Here is a 27,039-nt window from a genome sequence, read left to right as displayed (position 1 = left end):
CCAGCCGCCGTTCAAAGGCAGGAATGTAGGAGTGTGCAGCTCGTAGCTCGTTTTAAAGAGAAGAGGACAACTGCTCACTAACACGTGAGAGGTGAGGCCTCCCGGTAGCTCCGCACTCACTGAGGGCACTCACGAGGTCGAAGAGTGCAAAGAGTAGCTCACTACCCAACACTATATGCAGCTAAGTGAAACTAGAAAGAGCGATGGAGGGACGGTTTAGTTTCGTTGAGTGCCCGGAGCCTAACGAACGGATAAAAAATGCCTCACATGCCTGAGCACAACCACACCCAGAGTGTTGGGTGTGCAAAAAAAGAAGAAGCTTTTTATATAGCATATGTTCCCAATAATTTATGTTCAATCTACAGTATCTACTAAATAGCAAACCACACTAGTCTCGTTTATCGATTGTGGCGTTTCGTTTCGTTTTATCCCACTACCTCCGGGAGTAGTGCACACTACGACGGTTCTCTATGTAGCAAGCGAAGGTACCTACCCACACAGTTAGCCTGGTGCGATAAGGATACCGGGGATCGAACACTAATATACATAAATGATACAATCTGCGATGTATCTCTCCCCCGTGAAACACTTAAGCGTACGCAAACACAGGACAAAATGCGCTTCATGTGTAACGGCTTAGCTATTCCTATTGCTTGAGCATCTTATGGCAGCGAGCTCTAAGCCATCTGCCACACAGCAGAGCAATGCAGTACCGGAGCGAGTACAAGGAAATCCCGTATCCCCATACCATCCCTCCTCCCCCGGGTTGCAATCAAAAAGGAAACCCAAGCGATACAGTTGTGATGGTGTGGCAAACCCCCGAAAGCAAGTCGGCTAAGTTTGTAAATTAAACGGTAACGAACACGCATAATTAACTATAAACTTTGTTGGTTGTAGATGTAGCTAATATATAGAAATATAATTATAATAATTGGTTTCTTTTTTAAAAACGACGGCGCGTGTGTGTATGTGTCGACTGTTCGCTCATGCGTTGGTGGGTTTAGCGCACCAGCAGATCATTAACCGTACGCACGGTAATGTCTCGCGCTTGGATCGTGTTGCGACAGCCCGGATTGACGCACGTCAGCGTTACCGTGCGCACCGCCTGAAACTGTAGAAAGCCATTGTGCGAAAACTGGCACTGCTTGAGTGTGCTGTTTTCGGGCGTAAGCTGCAGATATACGAAGAGGGCAGGCACGCTGACCGACACCTTCAAGCTGACGGTGGTGAGATTGTTCTGACTGTTGCAAACCGCCGACACGACATCGATGACGACCGCCGGCTTAACCCGCTGGTCCGGCCGGATGTTCTTCAGCTTGTCCAGCAGGACAAAGTTTTCGGCGACCGGTTGCCGGGCGTCGGGTGGCTGATGCGTCGACGTGTTGCGGTAGGCGGTCAGTAGCAGCAGATGGTCGGCGGGATGAAGCCCAAGCTGAGCGAGCCGCCCGTACACATCCCACCGCGGCACGAGCTTGACCGAGTTGGCCGGCACCGGGACGGTTTCGAAATGGCGATCGACCGGACGGAAGCTACCGTACCGGTGGATGCGCATCTCCACCTCCCACAGCTCTTCCGCTGGTGCGAGTGTATCACGCACCGCGACCACCTCCAGCTGGCGCCGTTCGTTGATGAACGCGATCAGGTGCTCGGGTGCGAAGATGGTGCGCAGCCAGACGTGCAGCAGCTTGAACGTGCCGCCGTACTCGATCGACGACCAGGACGGTGCAATCCAGACGTCGTTCAGCTGCCAGTAGAGGGCGCCCATCGTGCCGTGCTCGATCCGGTGTGCCCGGTACACCTCCGTTTCCGTCTTGACGATCATCGCCTGGGACAGCTGGCTGAGGTAGATCAGTTCGGGCCAGTAGTCGCCGTTGGACGGATCGGTTGGCAGCGGAAGATTGTACCGTATCATCGCGAGTATCGGTTCGTTGCCGAGCGGGCTGTGCTGGCGATGGTTAATCAGCTGTGACAGCTCCGACTGACCGTAGCTGCGCGCTTCCGGCCAGCTGGTGAAGGCGGGAAACGATTGAAAGCCGTACTCGGACACGAACCGGCCACCACGATACTGTGCCGCATTCCAGCCATCCAGGAAGTAGTTGTAGTAGTGCACTGGGCGAAGGAAATACGCATATATTGTTTTTGTTTTAGATTGTTATGTCGGAGGGAAACTCCATCACAAGAGATACAAGTGCATGCCGTTCCCGGTACTCACCATCTCCGTAATGAGGATCTTGCGGATTGTTGGCGATGTACCCGTCCTCGGTACGGTGATCACCATTGGACGGTGAGGATAGCAGCACCGTACGCCAGGGATCGTTCGCCAACACTGTCGGCTGCACCGTATCCACGTACAGCTCGACGTACTGGGCGGCGTATGCGCTAAAATTGCTCTCCGTTTTGTACCAGTTCTGGCGCAGTGCCACCTCGTTCTCGTTGTTGGTGGCCCACACGGCAATGCTCGGATGGTGCTGGATGCGGCGCACGTTCTGCGCCACCTCGTCCTGCACCGTGCGCAGGAAGTCTGCATCGGTCGGGTACATCGAGCAGGCGAACATGAGATCGTGCCAGATAAGCAAACCGAGCTCGTCCGCCAGCCGGTAGAAGTGGTCACTCTCGTAGAATCCGCCACCCCACACACGCAGCATATTCATGTGTGCATCCCGTGCAGCGTACAGCAGGAACTTCACTGTGGAGTAGTGGGTGGTGGTGACCAAACGAATGCCAAAAATCGACTACAAACTTAATAGGATTATCGCTACTAGGCTCACCGTAGTTTGCGTCGTACGAGCGCTCCGGCAGCACCGAGGACGGTATCCAGTTCGAGCCCTTGGCAAAGATCGGAACATCGTTCACACGGAAGTAGAACGTCAACCCGTCCGTCGCCGGATCCTGCACCAGTTCCACCGTGCGGAACCCGATTCGGATCACCTTTTCCGAAATCTTTGTGTCCGGGTTCGGCAGCTTAACACCGTTCACGGCCACATCCTCCCACCGTACGTACAGGCTGTAGAGTGCCTGTTTGCCGAACCCGTTTGGCCACCAGCGTTCCACCGCGTCCTTGCGCACGGTTAACCGATGCTTCACCAGCAGCTCCCCGTTCGCATCCGTGCGGTCCTTAACCGGTAGCGTTTGATCGGCTTCATCTGCCAGCGGTACACCACTGCAAATGGAAGGAGAGCGGTAAGTGGTGCGGGGAACCGCATCAGGTGCGTGCGTAACGGCCGCGACTTACATGATCTTGAACGTTAGCAGCCCGTTGAGGGGAACGCTGCTGAGCCCTGTCTCGAGATACACACCCACGTCCACCATCCATCGCTGATCGGTGCCCACCACCGTTTCGGCAATCGCTACCGTAAGGTCGCGGATCAGTGCTGAGCTGTAGTACTCCAGTCGAACCGGCTTCCAGATACCCATCGACGGTGCCGCCAAACCCCAGTCCCAAGCGAAGCTGGCCTGCATTTTGCGGATCAGATTGACGTGACACTGGCCGTGGTACAGGTCCGGTGGGCACATCGGTACGACCGGCAGTGCACGGTCTTTGGCGCGTTCGCGTGCCTCCACCACCGACGAACGGAACTGTAGCCGTAACTCTCGCGTATCGCCATCACACTAAACGACCGACATCGAACGGAATGGAAGAATCTATAGCTATAGCTTTACTTGCTCGGTTTGGTTGGCACCTACCAGATCCTTCACGTCGTACCGGTACCGCACGAACATGTTCTCGGTAGTGCCGAGGTGTGTCTCGCCAAGGTACACACTGGCGAACGTATCTACACCGTGAAACGTTAGCACCACGTAGTCGTACTCCTCCCTCAGACCTGAAAACAGCTAGAGTTAATTCAGTGTCGGCTAGAACGGATGAGACAGATGCAGACTGAAACACTCACAAGAAAGGTTGGTCCGGTAGATCCAGTCCGTTTCGCCTACCCAGCTCGTGTTCACATCGTTGTACTCCTCGAGCAGCGAACCGATCACCATGCTCTGCTCCAGCGCCGTATACACGCCAGACGGTACCGTTTGGTTCGGTACGATGTACACTACGATGTTTCGTGCGGTGGTAGAAAACGGAAGGCATGTGTTATGGACAGAGCACGGGACACAATAGTCAGCACTCCTACGTACCTCCCTTCGTATCCTGTATCTGCCACAGCAGCTCGAGATCTATCTCGGCGGAACGTTTGGAAGTGACGTGTTGATTGAGCATGATCGTCACCAGCAGCAGGATGACGAACAGGAAGAATTTGAGTGCGTCCAGCATGGTGCGTTTGAGTGTTGTGGACTGCTACTGCTACTTTCTGCCCTTGACCCGTTTTACACAATGCTTGCAATAGGCCAACAATTATACACGCATCGTTTCTCCAACTGCAGCTGCAGATTAGGTATCCCACCCCCGGACACAACAACACGATGTGCTACAGCGGAAGATAGACTGGTGACTGCCACACTGTCCGCTGGTACGCTTATCATTGACGACTTGCCGTGACCACTTGACAGTTCGTTCGGTGCCACTCAAGAGCGACGGCCCTGCTGATATAGCTGATCTATAGTAGCGAGGATCGGTGCGTTTTATTATCTGTTCCCAGCAGATACTCTCACCATTGTTCTTCACACACACACACACGCACTTCTTCAATCTCGGTTTGCTTTACGCACTGTTTGGCAGCCACACACGCCAAAAGCCAGTGGCAATGATCTTGATTAAAGGCAATCAAAGTGTTTTAAGGCGAGACTTAACCTCACTTTCTCCACGAACCGGTCTTTTTGATCCTTTTATGCCCCGAGCAGGGCTGACAACGGAGTAAACAACAAAAAAGCACACACACACGGGAAGAACTCACTGACTAATTTTTGCCGAGGCACGCCAAAAACAAAAGTCAACCACTAACGAGGTCGAACGGCCATCGACTGGCGGACGGTGCGCTTGGTTCGTACATACCCCGGTGAGGTGTACGGGATGAATTCGCGCATTCGCGTTGCACTTTTACCGGGCCGTCGCTATTGGCTGCGTATGCACGGTGGTGTACGAGGCGAACACACACTGCTATAGCCCGCGTTCTGCGCCCTAATCGTGATTTTCCGTATACGACCCTCCAGGGAGTGGACAACAGTGGGCGAAATTGTTGTGAGTGCTTGCTTGGAATATGTTCGGGATACAGATATGTCAGAAAGGATGGATAGATGACTGGACTCCACCTAAACTAGAGAAGAGTCCTGAACTAACTCGCATGATGTCACAGCTGTCCAAAGCTCCCTTGAGAGCACAGTCAAAGTCAGTCAGGAATGTACTAGGCATTGACGTACACGTTGATCTAACACCCGAGATCGAAGTTCTTTCACGGGCTGGCAAGTTTTGGTGTGAAGTTGTTGGAAAGAGCTAGCGTCACTCAGACACACGGTGATCACTGTACAATGAAATCCTAACCACTGGTATCGGCTTCACAGGATCAAGCTTAACAGCAGTGGGAACGGGGAAGATTAATTGACGACTCCTATGGTACGTCTCCTGTTGGCTGAAATCCAGCCCCACGTTTTGCAGTCATCCAGGCGCAAAGGTCTAACGTGCACGAACTGCACGAAACGCATGCATGCATGCGGGCGTGGCATTTGAATGGATTCTTGCGTCACTCGTGTATGGATGCCGGTGTAACAGTGCGCGTGGGTGGTGTCCCCCCACCCCATTTCGTACGTTCTATGGGTATTTTTTCTCCTTCTATCGCCCACCGATAGTCAATCGATAAGATGTGAGGATCGTCCAGTGCGAACCAAAAACTAATTATCGCCTCACTCACCACTTCCAACACGCAGCCCTTCTTCATTATTTTTTTTACAGTTGAAGAAACCTTCTCTGGAGCGAAAGACAAAGTATGGGGAGCGTTCGATAAGCCGAAGGTAAATATGCCGTTAAATGTTTCATTATCCGCACTAAAACCAGCAGGGTGGGGCACCAGCGCACCATGCATCGAGGAAATTTCTTCCAGTGAGGGCTGAAATGAATCAAATGAATGAATCAAGTGAATAACATTTGAAAGGAGGAATTATGATCATCAGCGACAGCTGGAAGAATCCTCACGCGGGGTCCTTAGGTCCGAGGTAACAACTCTCTGGACATCAATCGAATCCGGCTCATACGGCTAGCAATTCCTTCTACAAAGATATCCCACAAACCTTGCCATGTCTTACCAAAGGTACCAAGGCACTTTGGATGACTTAGCTATGCTGTAGCGAAACTTCAACAGTCTAGACAGGTTTCTTTGTATTCTGCTGCGAAGCGGCGGTAACTTAACCTACCGTCTGCAGGCGCTCTGGCAAGAATTGCCCTAACGTTTAACCCACAATCGTAGTAGTGGCCACCCTAAGTAGTGCAATTCTGGCAGTGAGCAGGGCAACCGTTCCTCACAGATATTCATTTCATCCAGCAGATATGCACCAATTGAAGTTTGCTACACTAGATGCAGCACGTCAGACGATGGCCAACAATAATTCGTCCTCTAGATGCCCTCCTAGAGTAACTGCTGAGAGGCCCTTTTTCACCCGGGTGGCCGAGTTGCCGGTCAAACGAAAATCCGTTTAAAACCCTCGAAACGCACGGACGCACGGGCGTTAAGTAATTTGAGCAGTACCCAATCAGTATCCTCTCCACTTTACGTACACCCCCCCCCCCCCCTCTCGGAACGTGGGTTTTGTTTTGAAATTAGGTAGAACTTTTGCACCGACACCCGTTACGCGTCAGTTACCGCATCGTCGTAATGGATCAAGTGTATGTTGCGATTCTTCCAGGAAAGCCGGCACGTTGTTTTTTTTTTTTTGTGTGTTGGATTCTGGCAATTCAGCGACATACAATTATGTGCTATTTCGGCTAGTCAGACAGGGAATTTGGTAATCGTTGTTATGATGTTGCTGTGTTCTTCGTCGTCGAAGAAAGTAGATATGGCTTTGGCTATGGTTTAGTGGCTTTGGAATGGTTTACAAGGCCCGTGTACCTTCTTATACAACAGCGGAATCTCTACTATCTGAGGGTAGAGAACAGATGGCTTTGGATAATGTTACGTAGCCTCTATCCAAACCAAATCCTGGCCGACCTTAGAAGCACTATCTTTGAAATACACAACAGAAGGTTTACATGCACAACACCTGAAAATTCTGACAACTATCACCGGAGATCGTCAACATCCAGCAGGATGTTCGCCCACGACTCTCATGCGTGCAGTTCCTTGGTCCAAGATAAAAGCGTTAATCAACCGGGAAAATATAAATACAGGGAGTCCAGACAAGTTGTCATCGCGCGTTACTTAAAGCTTACAAGTACATCATTTGGGATAGCAGGCCCCCAAAACGACGACACAACCAGGTTTAATGTTCTAGCTTTTATTTTGCAGTATAAAAGCTTCACTATCGTGTGCATAAGGGTTAAGAACGCAACCAAGAGAAAAAAAAAACAAGAGAAGTATAACTCTTGTTCATACTGCAACTGCTGCTGCTCACTGCATCCACTGTTCTTAATAATTTCTCATAGCCTTTCTCTCCATCGTTCCATGTAAAGCATGTCCTTACCACTCGTCACCAGCAAAACCCTTTACATCACTTCTAAGATAATTGAGCAATCCTGTGTTTTAGCCACTCCACTCACTTTGGCATATTGGGTGCGCGGCGTACCCGCGTCCTATATCCTTGTCCCTTAAAATATCGTTTCACATGTGTTTCGCGTCCATTTACAATTACGTTTTGCAGTCGTCTTAATGCTAAGCCTACCAAGATTCTACAAAAATTTACAATCCCTACCATGTGTACCCTACTGCTCCTTATTCCAACCTAACCGTGTTCTGTGATTAAACTCCGTGCTCCGTTTTGGTTTCCGCAAGGTTCACACGCACGCTCCTATCACGTCCCTCTTTGTACAATATCTATAGCTGCCACGTCTTCGGCTCCGGTTCGTCGCGGATGCAGCAGCAGGAATGGTGCAGGATGGGTGTCGTTGTTATGGCCTTGTCGCAGAAAGGCATCATCGTTCCTTCGCTAGTTGTCGCTTATTGTCCGCTGCTCAGTCTCTACACTCGTGTGCGGTTGGTACGCGCACGGTTGTCATTCGAGTGGTTAAACGTTCTACTCTTTACTATTTTAAAACAAAACAAACACAGAAATCCGAGTTCTAGATCGCACACAGTTAGACGACAGCTTCACTGTATGGGCAACGGTTTCTCCACTGCAGTAGGTACCTGATGTTATGTCCTATGCCTTCATTCGGTATCAATACACACATGCACACTGCTGTCCTGCTTCCATTTTGTTTTCCCCCTGTCAGCCGGCGCTTCGGTGAGGTCGAACAGCAACACGAAGCTCCGGTGAGGTGAAACAACCCTGTTCTGCTCGCTCAGGAAACAGAGGATCGGTGATGTGTGGTGATGTGGCGTCCCGGTGAGAAAGAGGCAATAGATAGAGGGCCATCGATTTAGGTCAGCAAACTAGATGCGATCACTCTAGAACGTCCCGCTAGAGTAGCCTAGTTCTCCTTCTCCACTGTGCAGTCGTGACAGAAGGCCTCCATGGTACACACGGATACGCGCCCTTCAGCTATTCAGATGATCACCTCCGCAACTCTCCGTACTGCGGGGACTACTACTGCTGACAACGCTCCCGCCAATCCTTGCGACAGTGCATCAAGACACGGCATATTGAGTGTGCGCCGGGCTCCACACTACGCGTACTGTACGCCGGCAGAGCATCCGTGTGTCATCCGGAACTCGACATACTTCATGCCTGTGTATCGCGTTGGCAGCAGGATCGTTGCGGTGAGTTGGAATGGGGGACAAGGATTGTGTGTGTATGTGTGTGTGCATGTGGTGTGGTTTTGTGGAAGGTTCCGGAAGTACGAGCGGCGGAAAGAGAAAAGGTAAAGGAAATAACAAAACGGATGCGTTGTAGTGGCAAACGAATTATTAATGCATACTTTTGGCAGATTGTACAGAGGGCTGAATGAAGGGTTGGGAGGGGTTGGAAGGTGAGGATGAGATGTTATCCAGGAGGTTGCTGGTTCCCATTTCCGCTGTTCCCGTCGATCATTTCGTTAGGCGAGGCTTACACATGCACCATTCGCACGGGTTAGTAAGTTCACAATATGACTAAATGTGTACAAAAACGTGGTTGGGTTTGGATTTGAAGGCGTCTTGCACCTCGAGGTAAGCAAAGCGGTAAGAATCCTGCTGGTGAGTGTGATGGTGATGCAATGACTTGTGTGTGTTGAGCCTCGCGTTGTCTGGATGCGCAAATGTGATGAAGATGCGAGGATATGAAACGATTTGTAAGTAGCAGTCGAGTTAAAAATTCGCGGCCATTAATACCATGCGTCTGAACTGTATAAGTCATGCATAAAAGTGCTTGGCATGTATTTGAAAGTTTAAAATGACAGCTACCTAAACAACGAGAGCGGTATACTAATCAGGACGAACCTGGAAATAGAGGATTGGAACTCCCGATAGAAGAAGAAGAGGTAGGCGGTAGTGATCATAAGTGAGCAAATCGTTCTTCGGCGTTTTACCATTATATACTTGAAGTGTTTTCTCAGGACTTCATGTTTAAAAAATAAGCGATTTAGACATCGCAACACCCTCCTTATCTCTCTCTGTGTTGTGATACTTCGAACCTATGTTTTAAAAGATGAAGAAACCTGCTCTATGACTTGAGCAACTCTCTATCATGAGATCTCAGACCAAAAAAAAACCCAACCACGGTTTTTATGGACGCAACTTCAATAAAACAAGAGCATATACAGTGGGAGCAGCAAAACCAAATGCACCAAAGTCTGTATCCCTCAACCATCAAGAAAATAAGCAAGAAATAACGAAGAACAGCGGAAACAAAACTAGTGATTCCGAAGGCAACCCATTCATCGGATGGCCCAACGGTTCAAGATCTTCCAAACATTACAATACAGGGGGTATTTGAAGGGACGTTTGTTGGGAAGGGTACGGTTACAGGTTACGGTGGTTTTGTTTTTGCTTTTTGGGTGTGATATGGGGAGGAAAAACAGTATCAGGGACACAGCTGCAATATGCATCTCCGCAACGATTCGTAGCCATGCGAGCTGCTGAGCTCCTGTCCTGTGGTTTGCTCTTTTTGCTCTCTAGTGCCCATCAGTGACGGTGAGTGCGTAACATTTCGCTCTATCATTAACGCAACCATTTTCGATGAGGAAATTGGCAAAATCAAGACCTGTTGAGAAGGTACGGAGTGTGATTGGAAGTGGTGACTGTTCAAAACCATACGTATATGAGGGGCATCTACCGAGGAACTTATGATGTCTGATGCGGACCATAACATATAGAGACTCAGTTAAGTTTAGAGCTTGGGACACATTACTGGCGATATTACTTTGGCTGGGGATATCAAGGATCCATCACAGTTTACTCTAGATACATTGCGACACTGGGACTTTGGACTTTGGATTGTTGGAGCCTGCTAGTAGTGTGCGATACAAGCAGCGCTCATACTCATATGAGGTGTTATTTGAATTGGATGAACCAACATGGTTAAGGGAAGTTAGCTAATCAAGTTATTTTTTTGTCGTCAAACAGTAACACTAGTGATTGGATGTGGGTTATTATTTATGGGCTCAAAAAGAAAACACGCACACACACAGGCACAATGCACCGAAATAACAAACGTTGGAAAAGCGTTAAAGCGGGGTTCAAAATCAAAACTAAAGCCAAACAAGGAACAGTGTGCAACTTACCGCTGTTGTGCCAGTAGCACAATGCTGCCAACACGATCAAATGCCACAGATTGTGCGAATGTCCAATGCAGTCAAACCAGCCGATACACCAACGTTCCGGTATCTTGGCCACATAGATTAGGAAGGCAAACCCGGACAGCGCATACATCACGGCAACGCGCGGAATGAAGATCTACAAAAAAGCAGAGGTTAGAAGAGTCGAGTGTTTAGCATTGGATGTACGGCACGGTTGCGACAGTGTGACAGCTCCAGTGGCAGCTTAGACAGCATAATGATTAGATGTCAGTGCCAATGCCGGTGTTTTTTTCGCACACCTCAAGGTGATGTACACGCATCGTAACGGGTCCTGATATTTACTATGCATCGCTTGGGACTCACGGGTACGTGATTGCCGTGCCAAATGTGGCATACACTCACCTTCACCATCGTACTCTCGGTGCCGCCCATCACGAAGTACCAGTGGAGCGTGGGTACGACACCGTACGCGGCCCAGGCAACGAAGGCTAACATTTTCATGTTTGAGTGCACGTTCAGCTGCGGTATCTGCAGGGCCATGGCCGCGGCAAAGATGACCCCGATCGTGATCATGTAGAAGTCGCGCAAAGGCTGCAATAGGAAGAGAGGGAGAGAGTGAGCCAACATCGTTATAGAGCGGAGGTGTCCACATCGTACCAACTTCGGTAGATTCAGTAGGCCTTACCTGATTGCACCAGAAGGCGTAGTAGATGCCGCTCATGAAGATGGCCAACAGGGACAGCGCGATACCGAACAGGTCGAACGCGAGCAGCCGATCGTAGCTGTCGGCCGAGTGGCACGAGAATGTGTGATAGATCGAGGAGAAGATCATGCAGAGCTGGAAGCTGAGCAGCAGCATCCCGACGATCACCTTATCGACCGTGCTGGCCTGTATCTGCAGCATGGCGGTATCGTAGTACGCCAGGATCAGGAACACGCACAGTCCGAGTATGTGGCTCCAGATGTTAACCGTCTCGTTCGTCCACCAGAACATGCTCTCCAGACATAGGCGGGCGGACAGATACGTCCGGTAGCCGGTGCGGATGAATGGGTTGAACCGCAAATGCTCCGGTGCGTCGTCGTACGCGACTACCTTCTCGCGCCATCCTGTCGGGGTTAGTTCCGAGGATGAGCCGTGCTTACCGGTGGCATCCTCCAGCACGGGTGGGTTCGCTATGCCCTGCAGCGATGTGTGTGTGTGAGAGAGAGAACAGATATGAGTTAATGAAAAACAATCACACATGTCATTCCCCTTTCGAGGGTTCTACTGGCTACTCCACCAGGAACTTGTGGAATTATTCATTCTTGTGTCAGCACTGGTGAACCACGGCTAGTACCTATAGGGTGGAACCAACAGTAACGCGGAAGCATTACAATTTTGCTTATGACAGCCAGGTTTCGAATTTTTGTGCCATAAACGACAACAGTCGAGTCGAGGAAGTTGTTCAAAAAACACATTTGCCGTCTGTCGTTTCTTCAAAGTTCTTACTGCGACTACACAGCAGTTGGGCTTGACATACGATTTTTTCCCGGCCATCCATACACACACAAACACATAGTACACTACACAACATGGGGGTTTGGTTGAGCGAGATAATGAAGCACCGAGACTGATTTGCGACACTCCCTATTGAGGCTCGGGCTGCTGGTGATTATGTTACTAGGGATGCTGCTCGGAGTCGGAGTCGTCAATTTACATCGGCGACGACCCCCCCGCATGACTGATCTGATATTGTTGGATGTTGACAGCGCGTGTGGTGCAATGTTGAGTTGGTTTCTTTTGTTGGTTGTTGGTCGTTAGCGCCTGCTGCCATTGGTTTAGGCACCACACAAAAAGCTTTAGGCCTCTCGCATCACGATTCTGTCGTTTCGTAACCGATCAGCTGTTTCGTCCATCGGGACACTATCAGGACTTTGTTTGATCACACACACACACGCTCACACAACGATCATCAACGAACCACAAGAATCTGGATCTGGCAGATGTAAAAAGGCGCCGAAATTTGAACTTACACGAAAGAACTTCTCCATGGATGACATCGCAGTGCAGTGTTGTATAAAAGGTTTTGGTTTTAGCACACCGAGACACACACACACGTCCTCTGTAAGGATTTTTTTTTTGCTGTTGGCAAAGCTCAAACTCGAAGAAGCTTTTGCTGACACCAAGAGGCACAGCTTCTGTTGCACGCGTGCACAGCACCAACTGAACCAGCTGCTGGGTGTGCTGGGTGTCGTACCGGAGCGCAGCCACACGTTACTTGACCAACACGCGAACAGTAAATGGCTGGGAAATTGTGATGAAAACAGCCACCGGTTCGGCTAGTGGTGGCCGAACAAACGAAACATGCAAACAGCGGACGAAGCAAAATATCGAAGCAACAAATATGGCTGGGAGAGGGTAAGCGTACGCAAAAAGCCCGTCGGACGTCGGAGTGGGGAATTTGTGGGGTGTTTGGTAGTAGAAGCTCTCTATGGGGGAAGGGATAGGCACCAGGTAGGTCTCTTCAGACGACACTTGCACGATGTGGTGCACTGATCCTGATGTTTCCAATTTTTACTGAACGACTTCAGATTTTTTGGGACCAATGAGATATGAGAGAGAGAGAGAGAGATCGAAGCATATTAAGGTTGGTAAGTGAATTGTACACGAAACAGGATGGAGTAGATAAGCAATAAAATAGTGCTATAAAGTGTGTTTTTTGGTGAGGACTTTGATTTTCAATAACAGAACACATACTGCTAGGAAACTCCAACTCGCAATCGTTTTTTGCTTTGTTTTGTGCTTTTGTTACAGTGAGCTTCTTCCTGACCTGTTATACTGATCGTAGGCAAGTCCTCTTGAGATTGTATAGCCTAGCACCAATCATCAGCATACAATCAACACTACTCATTATTGTATCATGATTAAATCATTCTTAAGCTCCTACTCCATTGTACAGTGCCAGTGATAAATGGCTGAATGACCGACCTACTGCCTATCTGCCCAATATCACCAAGGTAACGAATGGTCGGTTGCGTATCAAGCGATACGATTACGACACTGGCCTCTCTCCCCCCGGACACATACGCGCCGCCCTAAGCGAAGAAAGGCGGCGCGCGATCGACCACAAGGTCACGCTCACTTTCAACGACTTGCGCGCGTATCGTTGCGATATATTGTCTCGCCGACTACTCCTCTCCGATGACGCGGAAACGAACTCGACGCTTTCCCAAACAAAACACAATCAGAAAAAAAAACCGGGTGAAGGCCAACGAATTTACCGAAATGTTTCAGGTCAAACATTAACACGCCTAGCGGGCTTGCAGTATGCCTAGGGGAGGGGATGAAATGAGTTTGTGTGCGTACTTTTACTTCTTTTTTTACACAGTTTCATATCGTTTCGAGGGTTGGACGAAATGTTGGTACAATCTGAAGAATTTCGGGACATCTCTAGCTCCGGATGCCGGTCCCAACATTCCACGGGATATAGAGTCCGGAAGCCAGGAATCAACGAGCCAGGACTTTAAAGCTGTAAGATTGCTTCCAAGTTACATGTTTTGATCGATGACTGCCCTATCACGGGCAGCGGTAAAACCCACCATTAAGAGGTGTCGACACCGTGCGATCCAAAGAACCATATAGCTGTTGCAATTGTGACTTCCAGCCAAGCTCACAAGGTCTATGTCTCATATAGCTAGAACTTTTAGTACATTATCGCCCCGGTCTGCAAACTACAAACCGGTCCAATTGATAGTGCAATCACCTGAAGCTGAAGTTGCTGGTTGTGTCACATACACACGCCGAGTATTTGAGCTAGTGCTGCTCAGCAAGTGCTCGTTCGCTGGACAGGAGGAGCCTTGGCAGCCTTGGTGAGAGTCTGGTCGCCTCTGGCCTGCCCGTAGGCGCCAGCACATATTTCATTTCCCAGACAGCCCATTTATTCCAGGAGCCAAGTGAGGTTCCAGCCATTTAAATACTGGTGACTGTAAACCTAACCCTCACAGGCTATCTATTTGAATGCGAGCTGAGCAAAGCGTGTGCTGTTTGACGTCAGAGCCGGGAACCGGTCGTAGATGGGCGAAAGGAGAACCTTCTCCGATGAGGACTGCATACGTCAAGAGTACTAACGCTGACGGAAGAATCGCAAAACACCAACTATCCAAGAGGCACTACGTCACAATAAAACTGTGTCCCAACACGTCCGCCCAACTCTACCCAAGTGTGTGCTTGCTGGTAACCATCTCCATCGTACAGCCACCACCACCACCACCACCACAAGGCAGCTTTTTGTTGCTTGCAGCTCAAGAAAAGCCTCCGGCGTATGCTGAAGCGGGTAAAGGTGGGGGCGATAGGGATAAGTGGTAGTCGATTGTTGTGTGCGCCACAGCAATTTCCATGGCGCTAATTGCAAAAATCTCCAGCCAAGTACCAACAGTCTTCAGCAGTGGGGCAATCGTCATTCGGCATCGGTGTGGCAAATCGCTTTCTTTGTGCCTTGTGTGTGTTTCCATTCGCTCGCTGCTTCTGTTAGAGGCTTTGCGAGATGTTTTGTGGTCGCGTGTGGTGGGCCGCTGGTTGATGCAAAGTGTCGCCACAGCTTACTCTGTTTCGCTATCGAGATTGCACTTTTAACGGGGGGTTAATACCAGGTGTACCAAGATGCTTCCCACCCATCATGATTGTCTCGGTTGAGCGTGAGATGAGCAACGTTCACTCACAAAAGCGAGGGCGTGAATATCGCTTCTTCGCCACGGTGAGCTGAAAGCTGCGAGATGTGAGGCAAGATCACCCGCAGATCATCTAAGTTGGTTAGGTTAGTTCATTGAGGTGTTTGCGTCCTTTGGAGTTTGATCTGTCGCTCGTGCCGCTGAGCGGGCATCTACCAGTGTAAGCAGCTCCGCTCAAGAGTCCACACACCACTCCTGCTGAGGAGTGGGAGTGGAAACCTGCAAGCTGGCGCGAACCTTAGGCTGGCCAATTTTGCTGTTTATCTTCACCTTCAATCGGTTACGTAAAATCTTAAAATCCACCACGCGCAAAACCAGATGCGACGCATTTTGGAGGCTCGACCATCGTGCAAACTCTCGCTCACCGGACTGCTCGTGGTCCAGGTCCAGGAGGGTAAAGACCTATTACCTCACATCGCCGACTGACACAAATGCATGTTTAACCCCGTAGTTAGGAGTAGCCGGTGGCGAGGAGTCTTTTTGCAAAGAGAGACCGACCGTCCGACAGCTTCCAATTCCCCTTCACGGGTTTTGCAAGCAATCTTGGATCTGCGATGGAAAGGGAAACTCTCGGATGCTTGGGCCTCGGGTTCGGAAATTGGGTCACCTATGATGGAGTCGCCGTACGTGTAAAGTAGGCCAGCCGAAAAGGTTAGTAACCCGCAAATTATGTCATATCCGTCTCACTCTCTCACACAAACCCTTGCTATGCCTTTAATATCGATCACTTCATTTGGGATGCTGGTCCTTCATCTTGACTCGAGCGACTTCCGGCACTTGTTCGTAAGAAAAAAAAAACCTCTGACAGGTGTACCTACGTATCATCTCAGTTATGGAGAACGAATACTTTCATCAGATGCTATTCGGAGCACCAGCAACAACTCCGCGATGTAAAACAAAAACAGCCCGACACCGTTTTCTGCAACTCGGCAACGCCTAACTGGGTCCGCGCAGAAAAAAAAAGCGTCCGGGCTTTTCTTGCTGCTGTTGGGACATCGCGATTTTCTGTTTCTTTGCTGCTTCTACTCTTGCTTGCCCTATACTTGTTGCGGATCGGTGCTCAACGGTTTCGGCGTTTCCGCCTTTTGATTGGGAAAGTTTTTTTTTCTTCGGCCAAGAAAACGAGTGCGTGGTGAGGGGCAGGCCCCCTTTACTGTAGGGTCACGCAACATTTCCGCAACGATCCAACCAATCAATCCGACCTTGATGGTTGTGCCAAGCGGTAGAAGCCATCGACGGTGGCCGGGTGTTATTGTTTCGGGATAAACATACACACACACACACAATAGTGAGCACTTCCAGCACATGATCAAGGTGCTGCAATATCCCCTCGCCGTATTGTAACACACCAGACGTGGGCTTTATAATATCCAGCAATAATTGCTTCAAATGTTTGTCTTTGTGTGAAGTTGACTTAACTTGCAGATGTGGCAAAATTACAGAGGTCACACACACACACACGCCCGAGTCATCATGGAATGCCGAAAAAACCGTTCCGGGCCATACGTTTCATAATCGCCGGTATGCTTATGTAACCGACCAAGCATCAAGACACAAAAATTGTGACCCCATTCGGTAAGCGAACGAAAGCTGTGAGAATGGACCGGTTTTTTTTGTGGTTTTTAACATCCTACATCACCAAGATGTACCAGTGGAAACAGGATTGAATCCAGGATCGGACTCTGCCATACAGTGACCTACTTGCGCGTCTTTCTTTATTTAGCATAGATCGGTAACGTTTGGAAGATTCACTCAGCGTACAATTACAGACATCTGAACTGTTCAAGGCTTAAGCTTTCCTACCACAAAAGTTGAGCTATGTTATCCAATGTCAGGAATTTTTCATGGAAGAAGAGATATTTTAGAAGATAAGAGAACGAACTTGGTGGAACAACGACAGGACATAAAAACCGATTCGTAGACCTCGGAAATCCAAGTCTCGGAGGTTTTTCTTGAAGATCCAGACAACCTACTTTCTGTACAGACGCACGCAACTAAGCAACTTCCAAATATAGGTAAAAGGGTTTTTGGAACCATGCCAAAAATTCTCTCTCGCCGAATGTTTAAATTTAGGTCAAACACAAGCCGGCTGAGCTGAGTCGTCCACTTCATGGCCCAATTTCTCCGCTACGATAGAATAAACTGCCGATGGCAGTGAGTTAAAAACCCTTCCGTCTGTTATTATTAAGGTAAAAACAAAAGGAAACGTTAGCTTATGGGCATCTATAAACAAACCAAAGCATCGATCAGAAATCAGGTGACATCGGCGTAAAACTCAAAGCATACGAACCATACTTCGTGGTGCAAAAAGCCTACCCCACCCAATGTGTACCAATTTGGACTGTTTAACATATCAGCAAATTTTAGCCGCTGCAGCCCAACTTAAAATATTGCAACAAACAGCGCTTTTAAACACTCCAACAACTTACCCACACCCATGGCCAGGTTCTGGAGAGTAGCAAAACCAAGCTTGACAAAGAAGGCGTTAGGTTCTTATTTTATTCATTGGAATAAATTAACCCTTCCATCTCACCTTCCGGAATACTTTTGCGTGTGTCCCGTGCAGTGAGCGCCTTGCTCGAATTAGTGCAGCGAAAACAAAAAGAAGCTTGGTGAATGTGCAATGTCATCCAGAGTCGTTGCTTTAATGAAGTTTTTAATCGAGAATTGGAAAAAAAAACCAACAATCAAGAACACTGCCAAGCGCCGGGGCAAGAATTGTTGGACTCTTGGTAGTGCAACATACATGATTAACGTTGAGACATATTTGTCTGGAGCTGACCGAGAGCCTGGACGGTAGTGAAGCTATTAGTAGAGCATCGAGAAGTCATTATTGTTCAACCCCACGAGCAGAATCAATCACCAAAACTGAGCCAGCTCTGAACTTCTCAAATATTTTTGCGAGATGAGTTCCGAAGAACTCATATCCAACACATCCAACCTATCCTAAGCCATGGCTGCGTGAATCCTCCATGGAACCTAATGAGACTTCAATCGGTAGAAGCTAGACAGATGCGCATTAAGCTAAGCGCTTTGATTTGGGAAGACAATTGCAGCTGCAATCTAGCACGATCAGTTCGCTCAAAATTGCTATACTAAACGTTCTTCTAAATCGGAGCCCAATAAAGTAGACACAGACACGTGAGTCACGGAACAAGCCCTCAGCAAATTGTTCTCCGCTTACCGAGACGATACGTTCTGCGCTGATTTGTATATGAGACTCGGTGGTGTTTAAGTGGGTGAGGCCCCAACGACAGGAACTTCGCCTGCCACGAGACGGAAGCTACCAACCAAGAAATGGACGAGAGTTTATTTCCGCGCTTGCTGCACAAAATGCCCGATGCTTTGCGTGCCGTTCGCCATCGCTGTGGAGGTACTTTTGGGTGTCGGGTGTGTACAGCAGAGGTGTTGGTCGGGAAGATTCGTCTTCCATCTTGTTTGGTGCGCACAAAATCGGTAAACACCAGGCATGCGAGATTGTGGCAGATTTTGTAACACGTGAGCGAGCGCACGTTTTTGCTGTGTGATTCGCCTTCTGCTCAACGGCCAAGGCAGAGCATGCGGCGTGTTCGCGGGAAGATGAGAGAAATCGCAACAACTCAACCCGGTTCCATCTGCCGCCGCCAACCGTTTCTGCCAGTGAGGTACACCTCTTTGAAACCCAAACCCGTACGCTATTTTAACGAATAGTTTCTCCCTTCGGAGGCCCTCCCGTGTACCCACGGCATGGTGCAATCAATTTCGTGCCTCACATACAGCTGTAGCCCGAGCCCGAGTGTTTTGCACCTAGTAACCGAGTACCTTCAAGTTATTTCCAGCTAATGCGAACGTTCGGCTTTGATGTTGAACACAGCCACACAGGAATTGTTTGAGCTGGTAATGCTTTGGCCAGTTGCCACAGTGGATAAAACTCTGCGCCTCAACCCAATATATATATATGCCGAACCAATTGATGCCAATCAGCATGGAGCGCATCGGTAGGGTAAATTATTCCACAATGGAAGTTAAAGGAGACGCAGCACGTTTAGCACCCTTGTGCTCAGTGTGTTCTTTGATTGTGTCTGCCTCCTTTCGTTACCAACACGACTCATCGTCGTGATTTCCTTCAACAATTATGTACGAGCGATATGTTGGCCTTCCGTCTACTAAATGGGAGCGTTAGAGGATGTCGGTCTCTTCACACGGTAGGACGAAGGATATCAAAACTCATCCAGAGATCCGTATGCAGGACTGACTATCCTTCTCCTTTGGCTCCCAGAGATCTTGGTCAGTCATGCCTATCTGAGTACGGGTTGAAGCAAATCAATGTAGGTGAGAAATGGCAGACCGACACCTGAAGGTCTGAAGGTTGACCTGAAGGTCTGAAGGAGGATCCTAGATATACATCTCATCTCTTTCAGATACCGAGTCCAATACCAATTGAATATATCCTTTTTAGACTACTGAGGTAGTATTAAGATGTTCTACAATGAAATCTGATAAACTCGGATAGCTCAAACTCCTTATGAGGGGTTCCAAACCCTCATTGTCTCTACCACTGGTCTTCCCACTCCCAGGAAATAGGGCTTTCTCCTGTATTGAAGTCATATTTGAAGACACTACATCGAAACTCTTCAACGAACATCTAAAAATCTCGGTTCGTCTCGCGACACTACAGTGCACCAGCTGCTGGAACGTGATCTGCAATTACTTCCATCAACAATCAGCGACACACTACGGTTTAACGCTAGTTGGTGTAATTCAATCAGAGGCATGCGGCCGTTCGACTGCAGGCCCTGGAAGCTTACCTTCTGCGGGTGCCGATGATAGAGTCCGCCTTCGTCCAGAGGCTGTGCAAACGCGGGCGCAACCGTTGGCCGCAGCAGGCCACACTTCATGCTGCCCGACACGTCCACATCCGCCCGGTAGCTCCCGGACGGTGGCAACAGTTCCGCCTTCAGTAGCTCGTTCCACTCGTTCATGCTGGCTGCTGTGCTGTGTGTGTGTGTGTGTGGTTGGTTGATCGCGCAAATGCAGCTGTGCTGTAGGTTTGATTGACGCGGGATCGACTCAATCGGGTATCTGCGAAAACAAAACGAACGAACGTTAAGGGGAGACCACCATCCAAAGAAACTGACTACAAAAAGGGCTTTCTCCGATCGACCCGGGGGGGAGGAGGGGGGTGGGATTGACACCTTCCGCAACAGCAACTACCTTTTGTCCACTTTCGCTTTTGTCCCGGCGCACACGTACTTTAATGATGCGAATCTTCACCACGTTCAAGGGTCCTGCAGGATGCTAGTCTTTGTTTACGCTTTCGTTGCGGTCTACCATCGATCGACCACAGAAGAGAAAGCTTACCAAGGGTTAACCCTTTTCTGGCAAAGGGCTTCGTATGGGTGGCTCTTGGCAAAAGAAAACAAAATGGCAAGAGGGACAACACTTGCGACCCGAGCTCTGTTAACTCAAGCTGTTCGTCCGCGGTCAACACACGCGCGCAGTTTGGCCACTATAATTGGCGATGGTGGTGTGCTTTCACTCGCCGGGTAAATAAGGAACGACCCGAAACGAACCACAGTCAAACACAAACAAAATGGCCAGCGCAAAAGGAAATCTCGGGCGTGTGCAAATTCGCTTCCGCCTTCGAGCAATTTTAAACTGCATAATTATCCGCAATTCAATCGGTAGAGCGGGAGAGAGCGCACTCGAGAGTGACGTTGCGATACGTTCAAATCTGCTGGGGATGCTCGTCACCATGTTCGAGTTCAAATCATTGCCGGAAAGACATTGAAGCGCACGCGATGCAACCCCCACGACATGTGTTTGCCGATAGGAGCACTCACGACACGATTTCGCATGGCGAATCCCTTATCGCCGGAACGGATCAGCAAATTCAACGTTTCGGGGGATGATCTTATCAGCGGTTGGCTACAGGCTTACTGGATGGATGGGCGGAAGAGGCATCGCATTAGCGGCTAGGTGGAGGAACCCGCCGACATGCTGCTGTTGTGACGATTCGTTAACCCACAAGCAAAGGGCTTTGAAGTACGGAAGACTTGCCGAAGATTCAACGGTGGTTTGTTTATCCAAATGTTCCCGGTTTTCAGAGTCTAGATTTTGGAGCGGCTTTTTTGTCGTGCTCGGATGTCTTTGGTAGGTTCCATACTCCATAATCCCTACGCTGTGGTGCCTGCACATAATTCCGCTCGCATCGGTATGGGATTGGCTCTCTTTGGAGGAGAAATTCTCCGCTAGGAAGAACGAAACCTCTCCACCGGCAATGTTTATCCGCATTGCACTTGGCGTTGGTTTTTTTTTTTGCACATCTGTTTTTGGCGTACTTGGCAATACCAAACGGAACGGAGTATGGAATATCGTTACAGTGTAGCTAGAATTTCTATCCACCTTTTGCTATTAACTTGAGGCACGTTACGGTCTACGGAAGCTAAAGAGTATGCTTAAAAGCTATGCAAACAATCACTTTTTCCCGACCTAATGTTCTTTAGACTGCGTGTTGTACGGTGGTTGTTCTCATGTTCTCACCTAGCTCACATTCACCTAACTTACCTGCGACGGTTCGGGGTTCGCCAAACTCCCGGACGAGATCGACCGGTCAGACGGGATCGACGGCACGACAGATCACACGGTAACGACGCTTTTGACAGCACACTGTACGCACACCGTTCTGCTTTCCACAGCGCTATAACGTAAAGTGTGTGATGCCCGAGGAGCGCCCGAGTCCTACGGCACCGTTCAGTGAGCGATCCACCCAAAAACCAACCCACTTGGCTTTCCCACCCCGCGGTTGAACGTTAAAGAGTTACAGTGGCGCCTAAGCCAACCGCAAGACAGTGAGTGCTGTGCTGTAAAATTGATGGTCAAAGTGTGAATAATGAGTCGTTCTACTAACGAGAACTCACTTTTCGCAACTGAGTTACCTAAAGTTTAGGTATATGGTAGGCTAAATAATTATAATATTTAATAATGAAAGCAATCAATAAAATAAGTAAATTAAAATAATACAAAGAGAGGGAAAACCGGCTAAAGTCTGAACAGATGCCTCCCCCACTATGTCCCCAAAAGGACATATTTTTCAGTAAGGACTTTTTACTGTAAGTATTTATTAATTTATTATTTATTTATTATTTTTAACTATTATAAATAATTATTACATCGATTACTCACATTTTTGCTTAACTTTTACCTAAATTAAAGGTAAATCAATTGCGAAAAGTGAGTGCCGGTGAGTGGGGGATGTTGCGAAAAGTGCGTGCCGGTGAGTGGGGGAACTATCAATCATAACAGACAACATTCAATATTGTGCATAATATGGAATCTTAACCCTTCCTTTACCTCATATTGTTTTATGTCTCTCTTCTTCTTGATTGGCCTAACGACCGCTTCGGTCATGCCTGCCATTTCTGACTCGGTCTTCGGTCTGAGTCGATCCTCACTAGGGGAAAAGGGCCTAGATAAGATTTGAACCACGGTCCTGCCGTGTGAAGACTGGCGCCGCTGTCGCATGTACCACCGGGTCTCCCCAATTGTTTTATGTGTTATTTGTGAATTGTGGACCTTCCGTGGCATAATTGACAATGGTGTCCATCTGCACAACATGTCATGAGCACTTGTCAGAGTACTTTGAAGCAAGCATTATCCGTCGTGATGAGGTTCATGCGTATAGACCACGCAAACAGCTCCATCCGCAATAGCAGTGGATACCACTGTACCGTGGAGAATGAGGCACTGTTTCCGCTGAGTGTGTGTGAGAGAGAGAGAGAGATACATGTTGAGAGCGTGCCGTATGTAGCGAGAGAAAGAGAAATCTGTGTGGTTTACGTGTGGATAATCACAGGCAATCGGCAATATCTTGCAGTTGCGGCCAGGTGAAACTTCAGATGTAAACATTCAGCTTTTCCATAATGGTTTGTGATGTTGTGTGTAAGAAAAGCAGGCAAGCGCCGGTCTTCACACCAACAGGACGGAGTATTGAATCTCGTCCAAATCGTCTCCACTTGCTTACCTAGGGTGTAATTGAATCAAGTAATGTTAGGTTAAGTGATTGTTGGGCGAAAGAAGAAAAACATAGAATATACAGATACTACTTACCTATCAGGCTGCTCGCTGGTTCTAGCGTACAGCAGCAATCCTCGAAACCGCTAATTCGAATATCGCGGTGTTTCTGGTGAGCGCACCAACGTCCGTCATCACTCTATCTCAGGTTTCAGAGCCTCCAACGTCTCCTCTGTCGGTGCATGAACTCATGATGTCCCCCTTCGTCCTCCCATTGTCCTTGCGGGAACTACAATCCCTCTGAACATCCTCTCGAACGCAACTAGAAGAACTTCACCTGTTTAGGACAGAGCCCATGGTTCAGAGGCGTGTGTGAATACTGGACCTTGTAATGTTCCATACAGTCCCAGCTTCATCCGTCGCAGACAGGTCCTTTAAAAGGAGGTAGATTCCTCGAGCCTGTTGCATCAAGTGTCGCTTATCAGCATTTGTTGGAAGAGTCTTTGGTGGTATCCAAAATACTGGACTTTACCTCGTTGATCACCAACAGGTTGGAAAGGTTCTGTTTTTGAGAGTCTCCAACCAATTATGTCTATGTCATCAGAGTATGTTTGAAGACTCCTAAACCACACCCATCAACATTTGATTGTTACTTAGAATTGAAGTTGATTTTCGTGAACATAAAATGGTGATAATGTTTCCCACAATAATCCTTGCTTAGACTGCACAACAAAATCTTATGGGACTATAAGTTAGCTGAGAAGTTGAAGTATCGATAAGAAACCTACCATAAATGAGACTCCACAGACATCCGTTCCATTCGGGTTTCCTTCTGTTTATTTTAATTTAAATTCAATTTGACTTATAGAAAAAAAAACACGATTCATATCATTTTTCTGATTTTTTGTTCGAGCCCTTTCTTCATTTCCTCTCTTTATCTCTCCCTTCCTCTCTCTCTCTATCTATTTCATGTTCCTTCACCGTACTTGTTACGCATCCTTACACTTTTGCCTGTTTTCTTTTTTGTCTGTTTGTTTAGTTTTGTTTTGTTGCCCTTTCTCAGTTGTTGCTGGGCGTTTCCGCGGTTTCCCCCTACACCGATGACCTTTCCTTAATGTAAGCAACACAGCAACACCCACACCAGCATCTCACAATCAACATCGCCGAGTCGTAGCAAATTTGGTGTATACCGTACGGCGGATGATGTTGCTTCCCTGTCGACCCAGATGGGGACCAGCCGGATATCCACAAATATTTCGACAGAGAGATCCCCGTTGCCGATCGGCGTGTTCACTACTCAAGTTAGCTGCTTTTACCTACCCATAATGCCCCAAGTCCGCTCCCATGTGGGATGATTGCACGCCTGAAGGTATGCAGCAATGTGGGTCTTTTTTTAAATCGTCAGTTACCAGAGAGTCATCCGGTCAGCTTTGGGTACAGCCGCTCCTTCCATCCGTTCTACCGAAAGGTCCTGCAATCAAGGTTCTCCTCCAGCAACCGAACGCTGACGCATTGCATACTTTCAGGGGCAACGAACACCGACCAGCCGCTAAACAGTCGACAAGCGGCGAGGGATCAAGAAGCAATAAATACACACGCAAGTCGACTTGGTTTTGTTCTCTTTTATATGTGTGTGTGTGTTTTTCTCTTCTTTTGCTATGAGCTGGTAAATTGTATTAGATATAGCTTGTTTGATTACTTAATCTCCACAGTATTATCCCCGGGGGTGGTAGTATTCAGGGGCAATACAATTCAGGGTACAGCAATAGTTGTATTTTCCATTTGTTTTCTTCTTCTTGCTTGCTATTGCCACCTAGATTAGGCAGCATCATCATTGTTCGCAGCGCTCTGTATCACATTCTGATGCAGCATCTTAATGGGGGAGGATGGATTTTGCATTATGGAATTATATCTGTCTGTATTCTGCTCGTTATTGCGATAAGTTAAGCCGCTTCCAAGGGTACACGTGGTATGTATCTCCGTTTAATATGTTTCGCGCATTTTGTAACCTTTTTTTTTTTGTTTCCTTATTGCAGTAAAGTGCCCATCATCCTCTCCCACACCTGATCATCATCATCTGACTCTGGGTACTAGTTTATTTGTTTTTTTTTGTTTTGCTAAAAGAGTAAACGCTTAGTATGTGATTTGTATTACTTTGTTTTGTTCTTGTTTGCTTGGTTTATGTATTTCCGTATGATCTCTCTCGCTCTCGTATGCATCACCCGGGTATATATGTGCGGCTGTGTCTAATCGGGACCGAAGGAAAGCTAGCGAGGATAGCCGCGCACAGTTCTAACACAAGCGGGTAGTTTGAGTTACAGAAATAGCTAGCCGCGCCGCAATGTGGGACGAAAGTTGTCTGCACTTATACAAACCAACTCCCTTGACTGTTGCCCAACCGGTTGGTATTGTAATATTGGTCGTCGTCTGGAGTTTCAAATCATACGAATTCAAATAAACGTCCTTAATAACGCAACAAGTTTCCAAAGAAGTAGATGTTCAAAAGTTAGACATTCGAAGATATATGAGGCCTAGCCGGTATGTCTAGATACCAAGAAAAAAAAATCTCCTATCTGTCTCTCGCTTCAAGGACTTCTGAATCCATCTTACTAGATTTCTTAGGAGCTTACACTAGCCAGTTTAGTAAAACCTTTATTCCAACCTGCAATGGAATGGATTCTCCCCCGAAGCGTCCGAACTGTCGCATTATCGCGAGATCAGACCTTAACAGATCAACGTCAAGGAATCCGTCACCTTGAGTTTTGGAGGATCCAGCAAAGAATGTACTCAAAACTGTTTTTGTTACAATAATCAAACATACCAAAGTAAAGGTTCGGGTAAATTTCTTCCTTTGGGATCGCATCAACACGAGAAACGTTCCTTGTTTGGTTTTAAACCCTTTTCTTTGCTGCTCTTCTCAATTTTCCAAACATACCCACTAATTTTGCCAGCGGTTCACCCCCAGACTTTGGGTCTTTGTTTCGAGGGAAAGCTAGGCTTCTTACACAGACGAAAGACATTTGTCTTCTCCACGCTTTTGCATTCCTACTGACGATCGGTTCCCGAAGCAAAAAAAAAGTAATCTTTTTGACGTTACTAGGGTAGTTTCGCGCCTAACATAAATAGGAGTGCGTCTGGAAACCCTAGACTCAATCCTGGATACCTTGGGTTTTGCTGTCCATTATTTACTTACATCCTAAGTCCGCTTCCTGCTTTCCTAGTATAGCCATTTCGATACACTGATATTAATAAACAAATATGTAATTCTTCATAGGGTATGTGTGTGTTGCGTATAGTAGTAGCAGTAGTAGCAGCAGTAGATCGTTACCAACAGCAACAAGCCCCTAGCTACTAAAAAAAAAAGGGTGGTATGCCCGCAGACACCATTTTGCAGCACAATTTGTTCACGCATCTAGCTATTAAAACAAAAAAAAGGAGCACACACACACATGCGCGCGGAAAAGTCCCTCATAATTTTGAGCGCGACATTCACAGCAGGAGCGAAAGAAAATACCATAAGTAAGCGTGGAGAAGCCTGTTACTTTCTTGGCCTAACGACCCTTTAAGGTCATGCCTGCCGATTCGGGCCTACTAGA

General features: G+C 48.1%; 2 protein-coding genes across 5 annotated transcripts; both read right to left on the bottom strand.

Annotated features, from left to right (window-relative positions):
• Positions 1–868: 868 nt before the first annotated feature.
• LOC118502801 (beta-mannosidase) lies at positions 869–4,903 on the bottom strand. The gene is made up of 7 exons (XM_036035421.1): positions 4,126–4,903; positions 3,891–4,040; positions 3,685–3,821; positions 3,233–3,609; positions 2,769–3,160; positions 2,213–2,686; positions 869–2,109 (listed from the first exon to the last, which is right to left on the bottom strand). Exons 1-7 carry the CDS (start codon positions 4,259–4,261, stop codon positions 1,001–1,003), a joined length of 2,775 nt encoding a protein of 924 aa, XP_035891314.1. The 5' UTR covers positions 4,262–4,903; the 3' UTR covers positions 869–1,000.
• A 2,449-nt stretch (positions 4,904–7,352) lies between these two features.
• LOC118502814 (progestin and adipoQ receptor family member 3) lies at positions 7,353–22,220 on the bottom strand. 4 transcript variants are annotated; one of them, XM_036035464.1, is made up of 6 exons: positions 21,998–22,220; positions 20,239–20,512; positions 11,430–11,924; positions 11,147–11,335; positions 10,730–10,901; positions 7,353–10,209 (listed from the first exon to the last, which is right to left on the bottom strand). In XM_036035464.1, exons 2-6 carry the CDS (start codon positions 20,410–20,412, stop codon positions 10,121–10,123), a joined length of 1,119 nt encoding a protein of 372 aa, XP_035891357.1. In that variant the 5' UTR covers positions 20,413–20,512; positions 21,998–22,220; the 3' UTR covers positions 7,353–10,120. The 4 variants fall into 4 exon arrangements, with proteins under 4 accessions (XP_035891357.1, XP_035891376.1, XP_035891365.1 ...); XM_036035483.1 differs by having other exon boundaries at positions 7,353–8,757; positions 21,998–22,217; XM_036035472.1 differs by lacking the exon at positions 21,998–22,220 and adding an exon at positions 20,645–20,775.
• Positions 22,221–27,039: the final 4,819 nt, after the last annotated feature.

The sequence above is a fragment of the Anopheles stephensi genome, chromosome X (assembly GCF_013141755.1).
Source record: "Anopheles stephensi strain Indian chromosome X, UCI_ANSTEP_V1.0, whole genome shotgun sequence".
Taxonomy (NCBI): Eukaryota; Metazoa; Arthropoda; class Insecta; order Diptera; family Culicidae; genus Anopheles; species Anopheles stephensi.
This window is presented reverse-complemented; position numbering and strand designations above follow the sequence as displayed.